The 24994-nt window shown below is 40.3% G+C and overlaps 1 protein-coding gene across 4 annotated transcripts in view; it reads right to left on the bottom strand.

Annotated features, from left to right (window-relative positions):
• The window catches only part of N4BP1 (NEDD4 binding protein 1), a 38520-nt gene that overhangs the window by 10596 nt on the left and 2930 nt on the right, over positions 1 to 24994 (bottom strand). For all 4 annotated transcript variants that reach the window (XM_007059650.4, XM_037877354.2, XM_043526254.1 and 1 more), the window contains exon 2: positions 11920 to 13715. In XM_007059650.4, the coding sequence (XP_007059712.2) occupies positions 11920 to 13715 (1796 nt within the window). The remainder of the gene's footprint in view (positions 1 to 11919; positions 13716 to 24994) is intronic.

The raw sequence follows: 24994 nt of genomic DNA, 5'->3' as shown, positions 1-24994 counted from the left end.
CTACATTCTGTTGCACACCAAGTTAAAAACATTATGTCTCAATTGAGCACGTTCTCAGAAGAAATCACATTCCAGGGCTTCTTGGGCTGAGATCACTATAATCTGCAGGTGAGGAAAAGAAGTTTGTGGACGCTAATTAAATACTTTGCTAAAGACAGGCACATTTTGGACAAAGCAGCACATTTGCCAGGGCTTATTTTTACCCAAATGTGTTCTTTCTTGCTGCTCTGTAATAGGTAGTACACCTTGTGATGCAGAGAAATATGACTAATGAAGCAGTATACTGGGTAGAGGAGGAAGGTTAGCCAGTGAGAGAGCTGCAAGGATGGAAGGTGGAGTGGGATGAGACAGGGACATGTGCCCCAATTGCGCGGGGGAAGGAGAGGCACTGTGCCTCCAGTGATAAAGCCCTTACTACAGGATCAAAGGTGGAGCTAGCGTGATTTAGGTTCCCCTTTACTTCTTTCCCTGGCTTGGCCTGGGATTAGCTGCCTAGCTGTTTTTAGAAATGAAACCCTGGAAGCAGGGGGAAGGGGTCCAGCGTGCGGATTTTTGTTTTTAAGTCTACTTTCTTGGCTCCCTGCAGTACTGAGCTCAGGTCAGAGGAATGCCCTCTTCCCCCTGGTTCTGGTCTCTCCCTTTCATTAACCTGTCGACTCTAATCCAGGCTGGCAAGAAAGGGAGGCTGAGCTGAAATTAACCAACCCCACCTAACCAGGACTGCAGTGTACAGAGCACTCTTCCCAATGAGCAGAGGGTTGCAGTTTCCTTCTCAATGAGCAGAGGGCATGGATTGGATTTTAACAACACTATTGAGCTGCTTGTGAATGATTTTGTGACTATATTCGCCTGTGTGTGTATGTGTGTATTCTTGACTCCTTTTGAGTGCTTAAACAGCTACATCTAGTGACTTTTCAGGGTTTGTCTGGGGACTTCCTGCTATGTGGAGTTGGCAGCACTGTGCACTTCCATGGCTTCATTGCTATTTTTGGCAAGCTAGCTAGACCAAAGCTACCTTGGGTATGCTTGTGTGTACTGTAATCACACCTCCCAGCTGCAGCATGGACATACCCTAAATGTTTTGAAGTCCACACTTATTCCTCGAACAGCTACTTTAGATCAACTAAATAACCAACTTCTAAAATACGATCTGCTAGCAGACATCCTAATTTAAATGTCTATACCACACTTTAATCCCCAGTAATATTTAACACCTCCTTTTTCTAAATTTCTTCCTTGCTTTATATTTTTGATGCCACCTACTTCAATCTGAGATCAGATTCTCTGAGTGGGGCTGGATGGGGAGGGGAAGGAGAGACAGACCACTAATTATATTTGAACTGTAAACGAGAAACAATGTGGCCCCATTTATGTAACAGAACATGTTTGTGCAGCACTTTTTCCTGATAGAAATAGTACTGTGTGTGCTTCACACAACGAACATCAATATTTAAATAAAGTAATGTAATTGTCATAAAGAGTTAACCCTCACAGAAAACCCTTACCTTCTACACCTTAATGTGCAACTTTTTTTTTTTTTTTTAAAGAAACAAACACCTATGCTTGACAATTTTAGCACTTGAATAGGTTTAGATGGCTTTTGACATTCAGATCTTTGCTACTGATGCTTGTTTAGCAGAAAACTCTGCCATCAAAGAACACATTAGTTCACATTATGACTGTATTTTTGTAAGAGGGCAATTTTTGTTTAGAAGAGTGTATAATTTGGAGGACACAGAGAAAGCAGCAGAACTGGCAGTGACTCCTAAAACTGTAAGTTATGCCTTTTCTGCAGTCTCTCTTATTGCAAGGCTTTTAAAAAAAAAAAAAAAAAAGTGACACAAATGAGTGATTTTGCCACCTGCATTTGAACAACAGACTTACAATCTCTCTCATGCAATCAAACTATCCAGGCAGAAGTCTTAGAGCAGCAGCGCTTGACCCACAAGACCCATGGACCTGGCGGGCAGGCAAAATGTGCAGTGATAAAGAGTGCGTCTTTCTTAAAGGTGATCTGCATGGGCAAAAAGAGGAGAGGTGCATTTTTGTTGCTTTATTATGTATAAATAAGGTAGGATTGGGGCCAAGGGTCTAAGGTTATCAATTTATAATTCATGGCAAGAGAAAACTGATAAAGAATTTAAACGGCTTGTGTTCTACCCCTTTCCCCACCTTGCATCTGTCTTGGCTGTTGAGACTGCTCTTCGAGGCAGGGACAGTTCAGTATTGGATTTGTATAATGCCTAGCACAATGCTCCTGTCTCTCCCCCTTCATGTCCCCACTCTTAGTTGGGCCTTAGGCACTACTGTAATAAATAATAATAATGAAATAATGAAGCCTGGGTAAATGGGGCACTGCTAAACAAGCTGAACTGTGAAATGTGGTCCTTGAACTAGGTAGGCCTTTAAAAGACAGCAAGTAATTGTTAATGGATCATCTTAGGGCATGGCTACACTTGCAGATGTAGCACGCTGGGAGTTAAACCAGCCTTCGGGCTTGGCTACACTTGCGAGTTAGAGCGCATTAAACCAGTTCCGGGCGCCCTAGCTCACTACCCGTCCACATTGGCAAGGCATGTAGCGCACTCTGACTCCACGGCTAGAGCACTCCTGGTACTCCACCTCGGTGAGAAGATTAACGCTTGGTGCGCCTTGGCTGAAATGCCCAGGCGTCAGTGTGAACAAGGTGTTTCATTACTGAGCTCTGATCAGCCTCCGGAAAGTCTCATAATCCCCTTAAGTCAAGTGGCAACTCTTCTCATTGTTTTGGAATCGCTGCAGGAATGTGGATATGCCCTTTGAAAACTCCGTTTCTGACAGCCGACATGCTTATCTGCTCCGAGACAAAGCAACCATTACTGTGGAATGCTGCGTGAGAGAGAGAACGAACAAATGAACCGGGGAGGAGTGGGGGATCTGCTGCTTTCTGAACTTACAAGACAGCATACTGACATGCTCTCAGCCCCCCCCAAACCCACTCTCTCCCCCCCACATAACACACTCCATGTCACACTCCACCCCACCCCCCCCATTTGAAAAGCACATTGCAGCCACTCGCATGCTGGGACAGCTACCACAGTGCACTGCTTTCTGTGGCCTATGCAAGAGATGCTAATGTGGCCATGCCAGTTCGCTTGTAGCTGTCAGAGTGGACAGACTGCAGCGCTTTCCCTACTGCGTTCTATGCAAGCTGGTTTAACTCAAAGCGCTCTATATCTGCAAGCATAGCCATGCCCTTCAGAGACCACAACAGGGAAAACACTGCCCTGTGTTTACACTGTCAGCTGCAAATGCACTGGCGTGGCCACATTAGCAGCTCTTGCAGCACTGTGGAGTCAGAGCGCTCTATGTCCCTTGCCAGTGTGGACGCATAGGGAGTTAGAGTGCCTGGGGCTGCTTTAATGCGCTCTAACTTGCAAATGTAGCCAAGCCCTTATTCTCAGTTGCTCACCTCCTGTGGAATGCAGCTGTTCCCCGACTTGGTCTGTATTTACAACTGGGGTGGGGTCGTAGCAAGGCAAGGTAGAGAAGATAATAAGCAGCATAACACAGCAGCAGCACAATGTCAGAGATAGCACTTGCTTTCTAGAACATGTAAGGTTTTTTCTTTTCTATAACTAAGCTAAGAGAAGCCAGCTTGGCTGGGCTTTTCCAAAGAATACAGATGAGATGTTATTTTTTATGCTGCTCTGATTTTAATAAATATTGTTTTAAGGGAGCTACTGTTGCATGGATGTTTCCCACAGTCTACCTGAAAGGCCTTCTCTTCACTAAGAAAAAAAGGTATGTTTTAAACACAAATTAGCTGGTGAAGGTAAACTGTAGGCTGATTGAAGTAACACTCCCATAGGGTTCACCCGAACCCAGTAACAAATGTTAAAACTACAGCTTGCCTAAACCAGGATTTTAGCACATTAACATGTCAGACACACACCTCTTTTCCCCCATATAGACATAACCTAAAAGAATAAAGTTCTTCAACCTCCCAGAAGGGGTACAAAAGGCAAAAGGTGTGTCTAGAACCTGATGCCCACTTAGTTTCAGTTTAACAGGCATGGACAGAGATTTTCCCTCCCAAAGAGGTGTGTTGGATTGGGGGAGAAGGGGTGTGGGTGCATCTTAGGGTAGAAGCCAAAATGACATATGGAGGAGGCATGATTTGGCAGAGGTGCAAATGACAGTCTCAAAAACCCCACTTTAAAGTACATAGAAAGATGTAGATTTAAAGAAAACCAAAAAACCTCAGGCCTTTCCCATACACAACAACGCTGCAATAAACAAATCAAGAGCACAACCTTGACAAAAGATCAGGTGGTTACTCAGTGAAGCACTTAAACCACTTGATGGTTCTGTTACTTCTAGTTAACTTTCCTCGCCCTCATGGTTTGTAATCAAAGTTTTCAGCTGACTGAACAAGGAGGCAGGTGTCATTGTGAATAGGTTTAGGGAGAGCACACTACCGGGTATGTTAACAGGGGTTCTCAAACTTCACTGCACCGCGACCCCTTTCTGAGAACAAAAGTGACTACATGACCCCAGGAGGGGAGACCGAAGCCTGAGCCCACCCAAGACCCATCGCCCTGGGCAGGGGGGCCAAAGCCAAAACCCAAGCCCTGTCACCCAGGGCTGAAGCCCTTAAGTTTTGGCCCCAGGCAGTGTGGCACGAGCTTTGGCTTTGGCCCTGGGCCCCAGCAAGTCTAACGCCAGCCCTGGCGACCCCATTACAATGGGGTTCTGACCCACAGTTTGAGAACTGCTAGTCTACATTGCAACTGGGAGCGAGCTTCCCACCCGGGATCCACAGACTTGTAGTGATGAGGCTCAGACTAGTGCACTAAAAATAGCTGTGTTGCTTTGATTTATGCTTGAGAACCTGAGCCACAATGTCTACATAGCTATTTTTTGCACGCTAGCACAAGCCCCACCACCACAAGTCTGTCCACCACAGTTGGGAGGCTTGCTCCCAGATACAGTGTAGACATTCTGTAGGGGTTTGTCTTCACTGCAACCGTTATCTTGTTACTCTACTTGAGCTAGTCTAACTCTAGTGAAAGCAACCATACTGCAAAACACTCAAAACAAAAACAAAAGTTGCTCAGAGCAATCGGATAAGTAGCACAGAGTGATTTGATTAATAGCTGATAAATTGTAACTACAGCTGCTGCATCCCCACAGCATTACTAAGGCCATGTCTACACTACCACTTATGTCGGCAAAACTTTTTTCACCCTCCTGAGTGACCTAACACACCCCTGAGTGAGTTTCGCTGGCATAAGAGGTAGTGTGCACAGTGCTATGTTGGCGGAAGACCTTCTTCCGCCGACATAGCTATTGCCGCTCATTCGGGGTGGTTTAATTATGTTGAAGGGGGAGAGAGCTCTCTCCCATCGGCATAGAGTGGCCAGACGAGAGAACTTACAATGGCACAACTGCTTTGGTACGGCTGTGCCATTGTAAGCTCTCTAGTGTAGACATAGTCTAAACCTGAGCATCAGAAAGCACACAGGCTTCAACCTATACCACTCCCTCGACCAGCCAGCTAGCTTGAGCTTAAAGGATCGCTTAGCTCAAGCTAGAGAGCTGTTTGTGTGGATGGGAGTTGGGTTAGCTCAAGGTATAACCTGAGTTTTACCTCTAACAATGTAACAAAAACAAGCCCTAAGGGTAAGGGTAGTTATGGAACTGAAACTTTAGGCAATGGCTTAAGAACGTTTTAAGATATTTTCTTTTTAATTCACTGTCTGTTAGTTGAGTGGTCATTTCAGAGTTTTTATACCAAGCATAGTGCATTCAGACATTTATTTTTTGACGTGTCCAATAACTTCATAAGTGCTAGGAAGAACAATGTATTATATCTTCTGAGAGAATTTTGAGTTCATACTATTACATAAAACCCTATTCTCTTTCTCCAGAAAAATGCTCCTTCTCTAAAAGGCAGAGATTAAAGAGGATGTGGTGGACTTGTTACTTTCTACATAACCCCATCAATTTGCATTTCTTTTCCATTAATGCAAGTTTGGGAAATCAGTCTAAAAAAGTTAAGATAAATTATGACTCATAATTATGACTTGCAGTTTGCCTGACTATTTGCTAAAGAACAAAATCTGAACAATGAGGAAACAGTTCATTTGTAAAGCTATTTACTGTAATAAAAGCACTGTACTTTTATTCAAGTAATGTCATACAGTTGTGGGTCATACAGAATTTCCCCGTAAGAGCTACCAGGACTGCAACAGTCAAGTGACAGGAAGTGTTAATCAGGTACTTCAGTTAACCCTTATAATGCTGGCTTTTTCAAGACTGGTATCCAAATTAATTCTTCAGAGCAGTGGTTCCCAAACTTGTTCAGCCGCTTGTGCAGGGAAAGCCCCTGGCGGGCCGGGCCGGTTTGTTTACCTGCCGCGTCCGCAGGTTCGGCAGATTGCGGCTCCCAGTGGCCACGGTTCACTGCTCCAGGCCAATGGGAGCTGCTGGAAGCGGTGCGAGCCGAGGGACGTACTGGCTGCCACTTCCAGCAGCTCCCATTGGCCTGGAGCAGTGAACCGTGGCCACTGGGAGCCGCAATCTGCCGAACCTGCGGACGCGGCAGGTAAACAAACCGGCCCGGCCCGCCAGGGGCTTTTCCTGCACGAGCGGCGGAACAAGTTTGGGAACCACTGCTTCAGAGGTTATACCTATGGGTCCTTAAACTGAAGTTAGAATAATAGCTACCAAATTATCTCCTTTAGTTAATAACCATCATACTTTAAGGAAGGTAACACACTGTATTTGAAAGCTTCCTACATTATCTAACAATAGACTGGGTAAATTATTTATTTGGAACAAATGGTTAACTCACTTCATTGCCCATTCATGATATGCCACAAGCAAAAAAGAGGCTGATTTCCTCACATTCATTTACTTAAAAACTTGCTTTTCTGACTCCTTCCCCCTTTTTTGAAAATAATCTTTCTGGACTGATTACAAAGAGGTCCACGAGAGCATTATTCGATCTTTGCTCTTCAAAATGCATTAGTTGTATTTGGCCAGTGAAAGTAAGATTTGTTCTCTGACTGCAAGAGTGTGCAACTACTTCCAGCATGAATACTTTACACCTGTGAATTTAAAGCTTGTCAGTGAAGTAGGTGCTCAGACATTATGGTGCTGGAGGCCACAAATACCTTTTTGAGATAAGGTACAATAAGAAACCTCAAGAATACTCAGAGATATACCAGAAAGCACTGAATCTCTGGCGCCGGGTAAGGTTCCAAGAGATGAGATATGAGGATAGCAGCCAGTTCTGGAAACACTCCCAGGCCTGCTCAACTATCGGAAAATATAAGTGGCCTGAAAAAGAAGTCATCAGGCTAGAACTAGGGGAAAAAGAAAAAAAGAAATCTGTCACAAAGTAGATGGAATAAAAGGGTGAAGGAAAAAGATCTGAGAGTTTTTGTAACGCACTTAGTACTGTGACGTCTGAGCCACCTTGAAAGAACTTACACTTTTGGGAACGTACCTGTACTTTACTGTTTTTTATCACTAGTTAGACCATTTTTTAAACTATTTTTAAAATACTGTCAATAGACTAATAGGATGTCCTAACTAGAAAATATTGCACCCCCCAAAGTAACATCTCTCAGACGCCGAACAAATTAGTCCATAATATTTATGTTAATAACCTATTTTAATCCTACTGAGGGCTAAAGAATCAGTCACTCTTTATTAATGTTTTGTATTCTAGATGTCACTCCAAACTGAAATACAGTTAAGAGCTACAATATGAACTCCTAAAGTAACATACTTTGTTGGGAATCTGACACATACCCCTATAGTACTAACAGGTGCTGCTGTTTTAAGACAAATTGCTTTTTATTAATCTCTCTTCTGAGAAGCTATCAGGCTTTAGGATGACCTGTAGGAGTCCAAGGAACATCTGATGAGACCAGCACCTGTTGAGATCAAATTTCTGCCGAAAGCCCTAACTGATTTAACATCATGAAATTTCAACTCAACATCTAGACATGCAGATTTTTTTTTTTTTAAATTTTGAATTTCTTTCTTGGCTCTTTAACATCTATGGCATAAAGTTCTTCCTGAATAATGGAACTTTAGTACATGAATGTTTATTCACATTCAACAAAAACAAAAACGTCCAGCTCAAAAGGGATATGAAGGATCTAGGCCAAGCTGTTGCTAAAATATCCAATGCAAGAAAGGTATCTTTCTTAAAGCCTTGAAGGAGTGAAATAAAGTTCAAATCTCCTATTCCTAGAAAAATAAGGGAAAAGCTACCTTTCCAGTAGGTAAGTACACTCTGAAGATATGATTGGAAGTGGGAATACCTAGACTAAATTGTGCAGTTTAACAAGAGACTTCAGAAACAACCATGATCTGCATCTGACCAGCAGAAAATAAGGTGACAATCTGCATAACCTCAAATATCTAAACTTGAAATATTCAGTTTATAATACACTACAATAAATTTTGACTTTTTATAAGCCAGTATAAAGGTAAATGAGAGGAGATTTCAAAATCAGAAGCATGATGCACTACAAAATAATCCACAGTTAAGAGTTCCATAAGAATATATATAAAGTCATAAGTACTTTGTTTTACCAAAGATAGTTTTGTGCTAAATATTATTCTGCTGTATAGAAGCATTCATAACATCCTCTGCACCCTCACATTTTCTATGACTGAGCAAGCCTCTTTTCAAGTCCTTCATCCTTTTCACTGGATCCAGACGTTGATATCTATCAGCCTCTTCTAGAGTCGGAATGAAACTGAGGCTTGGACGGTGATGATGTTGGGTTGGGTAAGGAGCTGGAGGAATTTGTGGAAGTCATGTCCTCCCTAACAATTAAGGGAATTTGTCCACTGTTTGTTAACAAGATTCACAATTTAGTGAATTATGGGTTGGGTGGTTAAATCCATGGCTGCTTCTAGATATACAAGATGTAGTAGTTAAGAGTCCATTTTTCTATCCTCATCTAGCCAAAAATTTGCAGTCTTTTTTTTTAAAACAATAATTCACATATGCATGTACAAATACATACATATTTACAGATACTGATAGGAAACTATATTCCAGCTTTGTAACAGCACAAAGAAACACTAAATGTTTAGGGCAGGAAATAAAGAATGCTGTAAATTGATATTGCAGGGAAAATCTACATATTCTGAGAAATATTAAACTAAAGTTCATTTGTTTAGGACGCAGATTTAAAATAATTCTATTCAACAGCATCTTGGATCTAATGGCTACAAGTGAATAAGACCTGCTGTATTTCTTATCCAGCTGAGAGCATTTCCTGCAGCATATGATACGCAGCACTCTGGCCTACTCTCTGAAGTGTCCCATTCAAACACTGACCTCAATCACCACCTGAAGTTTTATGGCTATAATATCACTTCATATCACTTCAGTTAGTATTTCCTGCTTTTAAAGCAATATATTTAAAATACCTGGTCTGTTTTAAAGGAGGACATGAAGTCTAGCTATAAGGAGTAAATTAATCCAGAGAGGGTTTTGTTTGTTTGGTTTGGTTTTATTTTTGCTGTAAGTAATCAACTTGTACTTTTTGCTTGTGAGTTTTAAGATGAGACACACTTATTTTCATATTAGACAGTTTCTCTGTTCTCATTGCAGAGGAACTCAAAGCACTAAGGGTTTACTTCTTATCTTAGCATTAGCCAGTGGAGCAACAGGAAGCTCAATTGGTCTATTCCTGGAAAACAGCACTTCTCCCAAAAAAGAAATGAAATGTTCCTAGATATCACACTTTAGAATTCTTCACAACAATGGAATGTGAAAGCAAGTATTCACTCTACTACTCATTTGCTTGCAAACTCCATAGTTTGAGGTGCAGGAGATCAACTAAAGGAGAGGTCAATTCAGAAGTCTATATTCAGGGCTCATCTATACTTATAGATGAATCAGAACTGCTGTAATCGAAGACAAGTTAAGTTGCTGGGACAGCGCTGTCCTGTCAACGTCTGTACTCCACCTCCGTGAGAGGCGGAAGGTAAGTTAGCTGAAGAGCATCTCCTGTCAACACACTGTGGTACAGGCACTGATGTAAATTGACCTAAGTTATGTCGACTTCAGTTACGTAACTTACATAACGGAAGTAGCGTAACTTAGGCTGACTTACAGCTTTAGTGTAGACCAGCCCTCAGTCTCACTCTTAACAAGTATAGGTAAAAATTGCGAACACCTAAAATTAGTATAACTGAAAGGTAAAAGTCTATTTTCAGTAAGTTTACTTTGTGTACTGTCTCTTTCACCGTTTTCTCTGTTTGTTAGTCTTTCACACAGCACCCAGTAGATGTCAAACAAAATACACAACCCCCCTTAGTTTGTCAACTTTTTTGGGGCAGAGACTACTTTTACTGCATGCTTGCACAGTGTCTAGCAAAGTGGGGCGCTGATCCTTGGTCACATGGGGGTACCAATGCACTATAAATACTTTTAGAGACAGGAAAATGTTACTAAAAAAAAAGCAAAAATTGGCAAGACAATTTCAGGCAAATGTAAAAAGCCAACCCTTTTTTACTCAATTTTTTTTAATAATTAGATTTTAACGTGATGCTTATCCTTAACTTCATTGATAATTTATAAAATATTCTCGCTGTTCAAACATTACATTCTTACTGTAATTATTTTTGTTTTCATCTGTTAAGAAGATGCTCATTAGTTGTCTGCCAGAACACTAAATGTCAGGTTACTCTTTATTTGTAAGTTTCGATCATACAATTTTATTATGCTATAATATTAGGTTAGAGCTCACTGCCGAGTTCTCTTTCTGAATTTAAGTGGGGATGCGCTTCAAAGATTGCATACTGATAATTTAAAGCAGTTGATTTAAAAAGTGCACATATTAGACTGTGTTTGACAGTTGCTTAATAAAAAACCCTGTTGATTTAATAAATGCAAACTGAATTACCTTCAGAAAGGATCTCTTCTCTCCCTTGCCCTATCTGATTTTAGTTTTCTATATTACAAAACAATGTTAAAAAGAATTCTATATCATATTAATATATATATATTCTTATGTAAAAATATGAAGTGTGCATTTGATCGTTTACAATCATGTCTATTAATGTGTTTGTGCACAAATATGAAATTGAAGAAATTAAATCACGGGACACCTATTGTATGTTTTCAGGACTCTCCTCAGTTCTTGCCAAGATGTAGAAGTCAAATCTTTAAGGGTATCACAGAATAACATTTAAAATATATGAACTTAGAATTGGGACAATTAGGCTAAATATATTTTCTCAACTATTAGTATGTACTACTTAATTTTTCAATTGACTTACAAATATTAAAAATTATAGTTAAAAACTTGCACCTATTTTATCAAATACTAAAAACATTAAGCTTTAGTAAATAGAAGGTAGCTCTATTTAGCATAAGGTCAAAGTCCTCCCCAAACCCACACATTCTTCTCTGGGAATTGCTTCACCCATGACAGAAATGGGACTGCTATTCTTATACCACCCACATCAGCACAGTATTTGAGCATCATCTCCCAGGTATGTATCTAGAAGAATTTCTAAAGCACCTAAGTGGAACATGGCAACCATTAAACAGTAACACCATATATGTTTATAACAGAAACTGGAGAATACAGGTATTAAACTATGATTTCTTCTACAGTTTAAACAGGCAATTAAATGGAGGTTCATGTTGCTCCTCTAGCTTTCAATGGACAGAAGTCACCACTATACACCCTATCAAATTAGCCCATTACTACAAGATTGGTGGGGAACTGTGTTGGAGTAGTAAATTAATAGCTGGTCATATGGAGGCCAGTTAACAAGAATTTTTGACAAGAAAAGCTTTTATACCCAGGCTGTGCTCGCTCTTCCCAGTTTCACTCTGAAATTCATTGACACTTAATAAAAAGAGAAGTAGCGCAAACTAGCAATACTTACGAAATTGCAACGTTGCTTCCATCTATAATGATGTGTTTTAAATATGCTCTCCCAGGTTCATTTTTCAACTCCAGATTGTATGGCTTTTTCAGAGAATCCATAAACCTTTGAACCCCAGTAACTGAGGCATCTGTATGATGACTGTATGGTCCCACTGTCCTCCTCTCTAGATTTGGAGCATGCAGTTGGGATGGAAACACAGAAGTTGGAAGAGGACGTTCAGTAGGTTTTGGGATATCAAAAGACGGTTGGTGGAGGAGTCTAAACTGGGAAGGATTGCAATGTCCTAGTCTCTCCACATGAACAGGTTGATTATTTTGCGTATTCGAGGGCCCTGCAGATTTTTGCTGAACTACAGTTTCAGTCTGAACTGATGCATGCTCTTGGTCTGAGCTCCCTCTTGCTACGAAGTCAACATCTTTTAGTGCTCCATATTTCTTTAATTCTTGTGCAGTGTTAAAAGACGGTATGAGACCATCAGTTTCTACATCATTTGTCCTGGAACTGTGACTCTGATCAGAAGAATTCAAATGTACTTGTTTACAATGCTCTGTTGACTTTTTAGTGGAAGGAAGAGCAGTTTCATTTTTATAGTCTGTCACATGCATTTTGTCTTCTGCCCGGAGCTGTGCACGTGGTGAATTCGATCTTTTTTGTTTTACATTTTTTGTCTCCTTTAAAGTATGACTGGGTTTAAGTTGATTTTTACTGATAGAACCTCTATCTTTCAGAGTCGGTGAAAGATCTGCATTACCACCTGAATGCACACTTACGGTTCGAGATATCTGCGCTGACTGTTCCTTTTCCTTCTGAAGCTTTGTACTTTCCTTTTCTATTGCTTCCAGGAGCATTAATGGTTCCATTGATTGTCCCAGTTCACTAATAACTTTCTCTACAATTTTTTGGGAATATCCCATGGTCCTGAAAAAGTTTACAAGAATCTTGTATTCCATTTCCTCACTAATTTCATCACAGTCTGTAATAGAGAAGCGTGGATCATCCGACTCACTGCAGCTATCAGAAATCAGATCAATAACTGCACCCCTATCTGGATCTTTACTGCATGGTGTAGGCCTGACCTCCTGATCACTTTCTAATGAAAACTGTTTCTTAGGAAGCCTTTCCTCAGCATCAGAACACCTCCTTTTACATGACTGTCTCTCTTTGGAAAAGGATGCCTCAAGTGGAGTCACACCATTTATAGGAACAAAACACCTTCCTGGTGCATTGGAAAACACCGTGTCCATTTGTTTTGTAAGCTCTGTTACAGGGGTTCCAGCTTTTTTTCTTGCTTCCTCCCCAATTGTTTTTCCATCTCCACTCATTACAGTTAGTTTTGGGGTTTTGTCCTGTGAAAACTCTGGTGTGCTTTCAGAATCTGCAGTAAGATCTATAATATTGCCATCTGTTTCACAACAATCACTTTGTGTAAGATTCAGAAGTTCTCTTTTAAGCGAGCTAGGCAAGATCAACAAGTCCATTGTATATTTATCTGCATGTGCTTCCACAAATTGTTTAAACTGCTTTTTTATGTTTGATTCCTTGTCACTTAACAAGCCTTCATTGTTTTCAAAGAGCGTCACAAACTGCTGAATATGACTTCTAGCCATCACAACAGCCTCTGCACCACCCTTAATACTAAGTAATCCTATTTCCTGCACTGTTATATCAGCACAGGTATCCTGAATAAGACAGTTAAGAAACAGGCTCTGTGCTCCAACAAAAATGCAGTGCATGTCCTTTGGATAATGTTCCTTTTCTTCTAGTTCAGGTTCACAGAGTCCCTTAATATACTCCTATAAAGGGGTGGGGGCAGGGGGGAGGAGGAGAGAAGAGAGAGACAGCATAATGAACAACTTTTTACAAATCAGAAGTGTCTATACAATGTCAATAATTTTTGTTTAGGCCAATGATAAGCCACTATAACAGACAGTGAAGCCAGTTTATTATGATGTATGAAGTTATTAACTAGAGGAAGATATCCAAGATAAGTGTAAACATTGCATTTCAAATGTCTGTTATTGGTTTCCCAGGAGACTATAGTTCCCAAACTGTGGGGTGTGCCCCCCAGGAGGAATGTTCGGGGGGGGTGGGGGGGGAGAGACATAGAGGGGCCCAGGCCAGCCCTGGCCACGGCTCCATCCTCAGCCCCACTCCTGGTCCCAGACCAACCCCTCAGCAGAGGCCTTGGCCCCCTTATCCTGTCTGCCCTCTGGAGCTATAGCCCTGCTCCCAGCCCTGGCTGCAGGGGGGGAGGGGATGGACAGGGGTAAGGAGGTGCGCGACCCTTAAAAATTTGGGTATCACTGGTCTAAGGTTTGTCAAAGTGATAAGCTTTGCATAGAAGCATTTACATGCATAGAAAGTACGGCTATCAACGTTTCTAGATCTGCCTCAAAACCCTGAAATCTATGCCAAGTTAGAATAGTTATTCCCAATATTCATACAATACGTAATTAGTTTTTATTTTCTTTTGGGATACAGATTGCTGAATGTATACATTGTAAGAATAGAAACAGTTTTGATTTATTATGCTTGGCTGTGCTATCAGCTAACTCATTTGAAACAAACATTGATTTCTTATGTTTTGTAAGCCAGGACAAAACTATTATATCTGATAAAATTAATGGCCTGATTTTCAGAGTTGCTGAGCACTCCTGAACTACCATTGAGCTGAAGTTGACATGGTCATTTAATGATTCTCTTTAAAAAAAAAAAAAAAAAAGACAATATAAGGATGTATTTTACCAATATTAGTCAGAGAAGAGACATGCTCTTCTGAAGTTGACTCAAACAATATCATAAGGTAATTCTGGTTCACAAAGAAAATGCTGGAACAAAAAAACAAAATGGTTTGCACAAGACTATTTTCAAGGGTTGTTCTTATGGCAATTTCCCTATAGTTATGAATAATAAATCAAGTACATCTGTGACATGCAGTCCTGCAAGGTGGTCTGATACAACTAATATGTCCCAGTGGCAGCTACAAAGATATTCTGCAGAAAATTGATGCTGAAATGATGCATGTTTTTACAGGAGGGGTGAGGTTTAGCCTACAAATTTATCTCTGTTTAAAAGATTATCATGTTCCAACACCAAAATTGAAGAAAATTAACAATTGATTTAAAAATATTGTAATAGGTATAACTAGTAATATTAGGAATTTGTTACAGTTATATCTAATCCTAGCACTGGTTAATTATTCACTCAAGATCAGTATTTAAACATCAGAATGCATACATCAAGCTACAAAAACATTTTTAACATAAAGCTAGTTTCAGTACCAATCCTAATAAAGGTAGTTATTTCCTTTAAGAAACCAACCAAATACACCCCATCCTGGTATCCAGATGCCAACAATTATAGATTCTTCCATTACCTGCATAAAGTATTCATTATATTATTTTAAACTGCAACTCCATTAGTCAGCCACATATTTAAAACAGGTAGTTATACTCAAAGAAAGCCACACACACAAAAAATCATCCACACTTTTTATAATTCAGTTTTAAAGAATAAGATTCTAAAAGGACAGATTCTGGTAGGAAATGGAAGAGTGATTGAATAACAGAATTCCAGAATCAAATAATTTCTATATCTAAACAGGGAAAACAAGAAAAGTTTTTCCAAGTATGTTTGTTCCTTTACAGACATGTTTCTGTTGTCATCACAATATAGGTGGCACAACTAGTAACACTATAGATAGGCAAACACTTTCCAAAGCTTTGTTTTCAGTTGCTTATAACTTTGCCAAACTAATAATTTGGGCTGAAGTTTTCCATACCAGCTGTCTGTCTCTAGATTAATTTTTTTTGGAAGGTTTCAGCTAACGTGGTTCAGCCATCTCTGAGAATGAGGTTAGGGAAAATTATATTTTGGCTATTTAAAAAAAAATCCTATAATTATTTCACTGAGATGATCTAGTGCCTCCATGTTTTGGAGTAGGGACTTGAAATTTGGAGAGAGGATTGTTTTGATATCAGGGATGTAATTTTCATGAAAATTCACCCAAATCTGGCCAAGCTATACATTTCAAAACACAAAAAAAAAACCCCCAAACCCAGTTTGCACATGCTCAGTAGAAACCTGTTAGAACTGGCAGCTCAGTTCTCTGAAGTCCATGTGCACTGAGCAGGCTTCATCCTCAGTTCCTATATACAGACCTGAAAAGATTTGTGCTTGTCCTACACAGCAACTGAATGCTCCATTCCAGGGCTGTAGGGGCAGAGCAGGATTTTCCCTGTAAATACTCCTCCCCTCTGCCAGGGGCTATTGCTATGGCAGACAATGGAACCAAGAGCAATCAGAACATCTCTCAATGCTCTCACTCAGACAGCAAGGTGAAGGAGGAGAGCAGCTTGACTTCAATACAGAGGGATTGAAGAATGGGGGGGAGGGGGGAAAAGGGAATGGGATGGAGAAAAAAAGAGACAGGAGCAGGTATCAGGATGAAGACCAGGGAGAGGAAAAGGGAAACAGTTAAGATAAAGGGACACAGGCAGAAGCTGAGGGAGGGAGATGGGGACAGGGGAAGGACAGGGGAAAAGTCAGGCATAGGGTGGTAGAATGGGCAAGAGGGGACAGGGCAGAGGAATCTAAGCACAGAGTGCTGAACACAAAACTTTAATGGTTTTTTCACAGGTTTTTCTGGATATAATTCTGTTTCAGAAAAATGAATGACACCCATTAAAGAGGCAATGGGGGTGAGAAGAGCTACAAAGAGCTCTCAAAAGCCTGTCTCTTTCACTAACAGAAGTTGGTCCAATAAAAGATATTACCTCACCCACCCTTGTGTCTCTCATAGCCTGGGACCAACATGGCTACAACATCTCTGCAAATGACAGCCATTAAAGTTAGTTTTAAATCTTACAGTGACAATAAAGCAAGTCTCACAATGGACTGACAAAACTTTATTTTTGTATTGCTTAAAAAAAAAAAAGTACCTTGCATTAACCTTCCCAACGTAGCTGGGTGTTTTGCAATGTCGGTTTTAAAGAATGAAGCAATACAGTAAATTTTTGCATTTCTCTTTTCTCTTCAGACAATAAGGGTATGAATCAAAGTGGTGACATGTCTAATTAATTCTCTATCTTCCACAGAGGTGTTTAAATATAATTTCTATGTATTTGTTTCTTTCTAGTACATAATTATCTTTCCTTTTTTCAGCAGTGCACAACCCAGGCCTCTACTATACTGATCTTGGCCTTTGTGGATCCCTACCTAGTCTTGAGCTATATTTCATGCTAATAATTAGCACTAAAGATAGACATTTATCTTATTTCACAGCAGTGGTTCTCAAAACCATTTAATAAGAAAAGCCTTACCCTTTCATTTTCCACAGACCACCTCTTTTAACCTCCCATGTTGGATCATATTAAAGAAGTTCTGTATTAAAATCACAAATGAGTTTGATTCCCCATAGTTTAAATTCCAGGGTATTACTAATTAAGAAGTCTCTTGGTTTTTGGTACTGTTTCTCTCCCTCTATGTGTGAAACTTGCAAGCTGCTAATTGTGTTAGTACATTCTAAGACAGAGTCTGTTCTCAAAGCAATTCTTTGTAACAACAACTACTCACACAGAGAGAGACTCAAAGCAATACTCTAACAACAGAAACAGTACCCAGAGACTCCCCGCCCTTTTGTTGTATTCGTCTCACTTTGCTAACAATTGTGATTAAAATAGAGATAGGGGATGTATGTGGATGGATGCTTGGTGTGGATAATAACCGAATGATCAAGGAGATGCCAGCCTAAGAATCCAGTGTCCATCGGCCGAAGAAGGCGTCAAGTGGAAATAACCAGAGGACCCCCCAGAGGACAGACTGGAATCCACCCAACAGCCTCAAGAATGGGAGAACCAAAGAACAAGATAACATCTGGCAGCACGGAGCCGTCAGGAATGTGCCATCTGCTGATTGATTCAGCAACAGCATGATGAAGCAATTCCCATAGACTGGCATAGGAAGAAATTCCTAGAAAAATGGACTCTAGAACCTGAGAACTTTGGGGTCTGATTCTGCAAACCAACTTCCAGGAGCATGAGATGAGCATCTGACAAGCCCCTGCTCCCTCCTCATGTCCAGGCCACCTGGCCAGTGGCTTGGCATGAGCAACTCTAAGGCTGGTAACTATGATAACAACCTTGCAGAACCTCTGTGTGTGTGTGTGTATGAATAAATATGAAACTGAATGGCATGTTATAGCTATAACTAACTGCTTACTATGATTTTTTCTGTATTCACAATAAATGTGGCATTTTGCCTTTTCCCCTTTAATAAGATCCTGCTGGTTTTTATTTTATCAGTATAACACCCAAACTACAATTGCCTGATTTTTCAAAACATTTAATATTGCAGACCACTAAGAAAAGTGAGAATCAGTTTTAGAGAAATGGCGTTCAAGCCATTTTCTTAAACATCCATAATTAGAGCTGTGGTTACGGATGATAACCTGTAAAATAGTGCTTAGTAGAGAGCCATAGGAGGTGAGCATGTCCACTGACATCTTCAGAAAAGCAGGACTAATTTTCAACTTATCACAGCTTTCAAAATAAAAGTGAAAGTGCTCATGTACAAAATTAGTTTTAGTATCCAGATAGTCATAGTAAACACCACAGTTGCATCTATTGCTGGAGATAAATGATTTTTCGCACCTGCTGCATTTATTTGACAATTCTTGCGTAGCTTGGAAAGTCAGGACAAGAATTTAGACAACCTTGTTCTAAATATGTAAAAGCCACCAAGGAAAGCCTTCTGTTTCTACAGTTAACGTTCTATCATGCCATGAAGCCAGTTTTTAAACTGCTGAAGTTAGCATACCTGCAGGCTTCGAAACATCATGTATTAACTCTACACATTAACATTATAATGGTATTCCACCAAGATTCAAATCAACAACCTCCAGCTTTAAAGCTAGATCATGTAACTGGAACAAAATATATTGGCAATTCAGTCTGCAGCAGCATCAGCATTGGTAATTTTAAAGGCCACTTGTGATTTATTGGTTTGCAACAAAACAAGAAACAAATAAAAAGAGCAAACACCCAACCAATTTTGTTCTCTATCACCACTTTGTAAAAAACTGTCTTTTGAATGGAACAGAAAATAAGTATTATGTGATGAACCGTGTAACTGCCTTGTGCCATCTTTGATTCTCATCAACACAGTTTTAAGGGTTGGATGTTGTAAGACTACACAGTAGTACAAACTGCTGCTGTAACATAAGCTGAAGGAGGCAAGTAGTTTTTCTGGCCTGCACAAAAAAAAAAAAAAAAAAAAAAAAAAAAAAAAAGAGTCCCCTCCCCCATAAAAATATTAATAAAATGGTAATGAAAGTGAGATATTCAGTATCTGGAAAGTTTCTTAAAAGTCATATTGTCATAAATATAAAGGGAAGGATAAACCCCTTTAAAATCCCTCCTGGCCAGAGGAAAAATCCTCTCACCTGTAAAGGGTTAAGAAGCTAAAGGTAACCTTGCTGGCACCTGACCTAAATGACCAATGAGGAGACAAGATACTTTCAAAAGCTGGGAGGAGGGCGAGAAACAAAGGGTCTCTCTCTGTCGGTATGCTGCTTTTGCAGGGGATAGAACAGGAATGGAGTCTTAGAACTTTTAGTAAGTAATCTAGCTAGGTATGCGTTAGATTATGATTTCTTTAAATGGCTGAGAAAAGAACTGTGCTGAATAGAATGACTATTTCTGTCTGTGTGTCTTTTTTGTAACTTAAGGTTTTGCCTAGAGGGATTCTCTATGTTTTGAATCTAATTACCCTGTAAGGTATCTACCATCCTGATTTTACAGAGGGGATTTCTTTACTTCTATTTCTACTAAAAGTCTTCTTGTAAGAAAACTGAATGCTTTTTCATTGTTCTCAGATCCAAGAGTTTGGGTCTGTGGTCACCTATGCAAATTAGTGAGGATTTTTACCAAACCTTTCCCAGGAAGTGGGGTGCAAGGATTGGGAGGATTTTGGGGGGAAAAGACGTGCCCAAACTACGTTTCCCAGTAAACCCAGTTAGAGTTTGGTGGTAGCAGTGGATATTCCAAGGACAAAGGATAAAATTAATTTGTATCTTGGGGAAGTTTTAACCTAAGCTGGTAAAAGTAAGCTTAGGAGGTTTTCATGCAGGTCCCCACATCTGTACCCTAGAGTTCAGAGTGGGGGAGGAACCTTGACACATATAAAATAGTGAAAATGCATTCTGAAGTGACTTTACTGCTTGTGATTGACAGACCTGGAGCCTGAAGTTCTTTGTTTTTGTAAGGCAATGGCAATGGCAATGCACAGTTACGCACACTGCCCAGCCAATATCCTTTCAAATCTTGACCTGGAGGGATCTACAAGGCTCATTCAGATACTTGGCTTCTCACTGAGACTGTCAACATCTGTGTCGATTATAACCATTAACTCATTCCACACATGTTTCAGAGTAGCAGCTGTGTTAGTCTGTATCTGCAAAAAGAAAACGAGTACTTTTTGGCACCTCAGAGACTAAAAAATTTATTTGAGCATAAGCTTTCGTGAGCTACAGCTCACTTCACTGGATGCCATCAAACAGTAACTTTTGTTATCACCTACCTGGGCTAGGTTCTATTATCCATTTCCAATTTTTAAGTCATCTGATCAAATAAATAACAATTTTCAGGTCAGTTATTTAATGGATACTGTAAATATTATGCAAAATGTCAGTCATTTCTGATTGTACTAGCCAACTGTGATTGGGTTTACAATTTCAAGTATTTAATAATCATTGTCTTATTCTACATTTTTGCTCTATCCAAGTTGTTGCAGAAGACTATCATAGTTGAACTCTTAACATTTTATTTCCTGATTCGTTTTACCATGAAACTAAAATGAGCAGACAAATTCAAACTTACATTACCTAGTAGTCAGGCAGTGTATCAGAGCTAAAACTCTATGCATTACTCACTTTGTGTGCATAGTATCCATGTATAGTCTACTCATAAGGTTCATGATCAATGGGTAAATTCAGCATTTGGGTTGAGAAGAGTCCTTCCTCTATCATTTTTTGCAATATCTGTTACACAGAATTGAGCAAAACATTTAATGGGTTTTCATTGCAGCTCAGCTTCCCTTAACCAAAAGGTATTTCTGTTACTATACCTATAAATCTCAGCAACATGTCAGTCAGTCATGAATACAGTTCTTAACACTGGACACTTCTGCCTATAATGAGCTGGTCAAATTCTTCCAAAACAAACTAAAGTGCTCTCTCTTTTAAATATAAATGGCAGATTCTTTACATGGACTCCATGAACTAGGAGGTACAAATTAATTTAATAGTTACAGCTAATAATAATTGAAAATCAATAGCATCACCTCTGTGGCTGCATCTATACTAGCATGTCAAGTTTTTCCAAGAAATTTTTTTATTAAAGTTAATGTTTAAAATCAAATTTACACAAGTTAAGAGGGAAGATACTGTACATTTGGGGTCAGGCTTGGGTTATGGGGGATTGCAAGTACTGGTTACAAGTTTCACGAGGTACATACATATCCCATTAACCAGCACAGATCCAGATTGGGGTGTAGGAGTTTTTAAACCATCACTGGATAAGTGGGTTTGGGTACGCCACTCATGGAATGTATTAAGAGTCCAAGTCAGTATTGGTGTAGAGAATAAGTACATGGGTGGGGTGCGTCCCTCAGTTCATCAGGGAAGGAAGTGGGTTATTTCCCTGGTCAGTGTTCTCAGTTACTCGACCTGGTACTGGCAATGTCCTGTGACGTGTTCCGTGTAGATGTCTCTGGACCACCTGATGGCGTTGGACACCATGAACTGTCTCATGAGCCAGGCGTAGCGGTGACCGACTCTGCACGCTCTCAGTACCAGCTTGTTGTGGGGGTCCCCATGCGCCCAGGGCTCCCACGACCAGGGTGTGGATCTGGACCTCATAGCCCTGGGCTCTCAGGCTGTAGGCCAGCAGGGTGTACTTCAATGCCTTTCGCGCTCAGGCCTCGTGGAAGGCCGGTGACCTGTTTTCAAACGGCACTGTGATGTCTATAATGAGGACCACCTTCTTTTCTGCGTCAGTCACGACAATGGCAGGTCACAGTCAGCTGTCTGTCTCAGGGATGGTGGAGTTGACTGTGATCTTCCCCAGGGATGGTGGGATGGCTTTCACCAGCCGGTTCTGGATGGCGTAGCCGCACTTCCTGTAGCACTTGTCCCGGTTGCCATGGCAGATGGCTCCGTTGGGCAGAATGCAATTGAGGCCCGGTGGACGAACCGCCAGCCGGCAAACCTGGTGAAGCTGCCTCCGGGGATGAAGTGGTTGCTGGCGTCCCACTTGCTGGACACCTCGAACACCTTGCCCTGGTACGGCTTCCGCTTGAGGTTCTTGGTGTAGTGGTAGTGGATGGCATCTTTTAGGGTCCTTTCCAGCATCGTTCTGGCAGTTGGGGTGACGATGATGGGATCCGGGGTCTTTATGCACGGCACCAGTATTCCCAGCTCCCGGTGCTCCTTGCACCACTTCCAGCGGCAGCCGATCCTCTTTTCTAGGCATCTCGAGGCATTGTGGGTGCAGGACCAGAGAGAGAACCCGCTCTCCCGAATTCAGTTTCCAGGGAGCCACTGAGGTAAGTGGCGACATCCTGCTTGGAGGGGGCCCTGGTGATGCGTTTTCTGGCCACATCCTGTACGGCTTCCTCTGTGATGCTTCTCATTGTTGGGTCCAGGCATATCAGTGTCCACCAGATGACAGAGTTTTAACCGCTGTGTCATCTAACCCTGCCTAGAGCAGATCTAGGCAACTTTGTGGTTAAAATGCTGACAATTTGTTGCCTCAGTTAAAGAAAGAATTAAAAGGGGACCTCCCAAATAACACCCAGAACCTCAACTGGCACTTTTTTTGGTAGTTTCCATAGAGAAGCCAAGGATTTATTTGGAGCAATGATATTCAGACCGAGGTTTGAGAGTCACAAATGGCTCTTTGCAGCACATATTAAAACACGGCGTGATTTAATTATTAACCTAAGTTATTAACCAATCAGGATGCTTTTACTATGTTATTAACCAATTGTAGTTGATAAAATAATAATACATGATCAGTCATTTTGCTGTGAGAATAATATAAACTAAATATTTCCCTGTCATACTGTTTAAATATGAATATATAATACTATAGTAAATGAAAGGAAGAATTCACACTACCCAATTCATTTGGGTAATGTTGATGGCTAATTTGGTTCCTGAACCACTGAGGTCCGAGTATCACTGCTTTTGAGGTATAAAGTAGTGGATAATTATCATGCTCAAAGTGAAGGCACATTAGAGGACCGTTGGCTTTTCCCCTGCATGTGTTTTATTTACAGAATAAGTAACTAGAGCAGTTAAATATCTAGTGTTATGACTAGCACATTTACAAGCACAACAAATTATTTTTTTCTTGAAAGCAGTTTTTACAGAATGACTAGCTCATCCACAATGTTCAAAGAAAACTCAATTTTTCTGAAAACACATGGGACAATGAGATGCTGATCCTGTTAGGGTTCCTGTTATATAAATAACAGTAAAAACATTAAGCTTCTGAGAGTTGGTGGCTTTTTCAATCTATAAATCATTCATAGACTTAACTGAAATAAATTATTCTGCAGTTCCACTGCTAAAGAATTAAACTTTAAGAACTAAAATGTAAAGCTAAAATAATTTGAATTAGACCTAGGAATAGGTGCTAAGAATCTCTATTAATACGAGGAGGAGAAACACAACAGGAATTACTTTTTGCAGACTGGTTCCAAAACAAATTATGATGCTCAATCTGCCATTCTCCTCACATGCCTCAAATGGGCTACAGTTGTCAGGTTCATGTCATTAACTATTGGAGTAATGCCAATTGCAACATTGTAGTTGCACCCCCAAAAAGTTTGCCAAAGAAATTTGATTACAAAACCACTCTTAGGAGATTTATTTGAGCATAAGCTTTGGTGAGCTACAGCTCACTTCATCGGATGCATACTGTGGAAAATACAGAAGATGTTTTTATATACACAGACCATGAAAAAAAGCTATTACCAACAGGAGAGTGGGGTGGGGGAGAAAACCTGGATTTGTGCTGGAAATGGCCCACCTTGATTATCATACACATTGTAAGGAGAGTGATCACTTTAGATAACCTATTACCAGCAGGAGAGTGGGGTGGGGGGAGAGAAAACCTTTTGTAGTGATAAACACCCATTTTTTTCATGGTCTGTGTATATAAAAACATTTTCTGTATTTTCCACAGTATGCATCCAATGAAGTGAGCTGTAGCTCACGAAAGCTTATGCTCAAATAAATTGGTTAGTCTCTAAGGTGCCACAAGTACTCCTTTTCTTTTTGCGAATACAGACTAACATGGCTGTTACTCTGAAACCTGTCTTAGAGATTGTTTCACATCAGTTAGTATCACACCCAACACTCCAAAATATCAGAGAATGTAAGAACAGGAAAGATTAGCTAGCCTTTTCCTGGCTTAGCATAACTCATTTTTTTGCTTTTTAATTGGATAAGTTGCCATCTATTCCAAAAACTAAACGGATGAAATCACATAGGCTCTGTCTGCTCTGATGCTGAAGAGGTATTAGCAATGTCAAACTGTTAGCATTCTTCTAGGAAGAACTGTGTTAACACCATTCAATGCAATGATAAACAGGGCCTTAGGCTACAAAAATGCCATGAAAATAGACATGTTTAAAACAACTGTATAACATGGCTGGAGCATAACCACTTCATAACAGATTTTTCTAGACTGTGCAGGCAGGAAAACAAAACAAGAACTATATTCTAATCACATTAAGAAAACATGTTTTAGTCAACATATTTTTTACCATCCACACAGCCCCCAAGAAGAAACCAAATTATTATGGTTGCAGCCTGACTGTAAGATAGCTCTCAAGGAGAAATCGAGTTGCGTGCATGGTAAAAACTATGCTGACTAAGACATTTCTTAACATGATTAGAATATGGTTCTTGTTTTGTTTTTTCCTGCCTGCACAGTCTAGAAGAAACTGATAAATGATAAAACTGATAAAATGCTTAGGACACAGCCATTTTTCACAATTGTGTGAC

This window comes from Chelonia mydas, chromosome 12, assembly GCF_015237465.2.
Source record: "Chelonia mydas isolate rCheMyd1 chromosome 12, rCheMyd1.pri.v2, whole genome shotgun sequence".
Classification (NCBI taxonomy): Eukaryota; Metazoa; Chordata; order Testudines; family Cheloniidae; genus Chelonia; species Chelonia mydas.
Note: the sequence above shows the minus strand (reverse complement) of the source record. Positions and strands in the feature narration are given on the sequence as shown.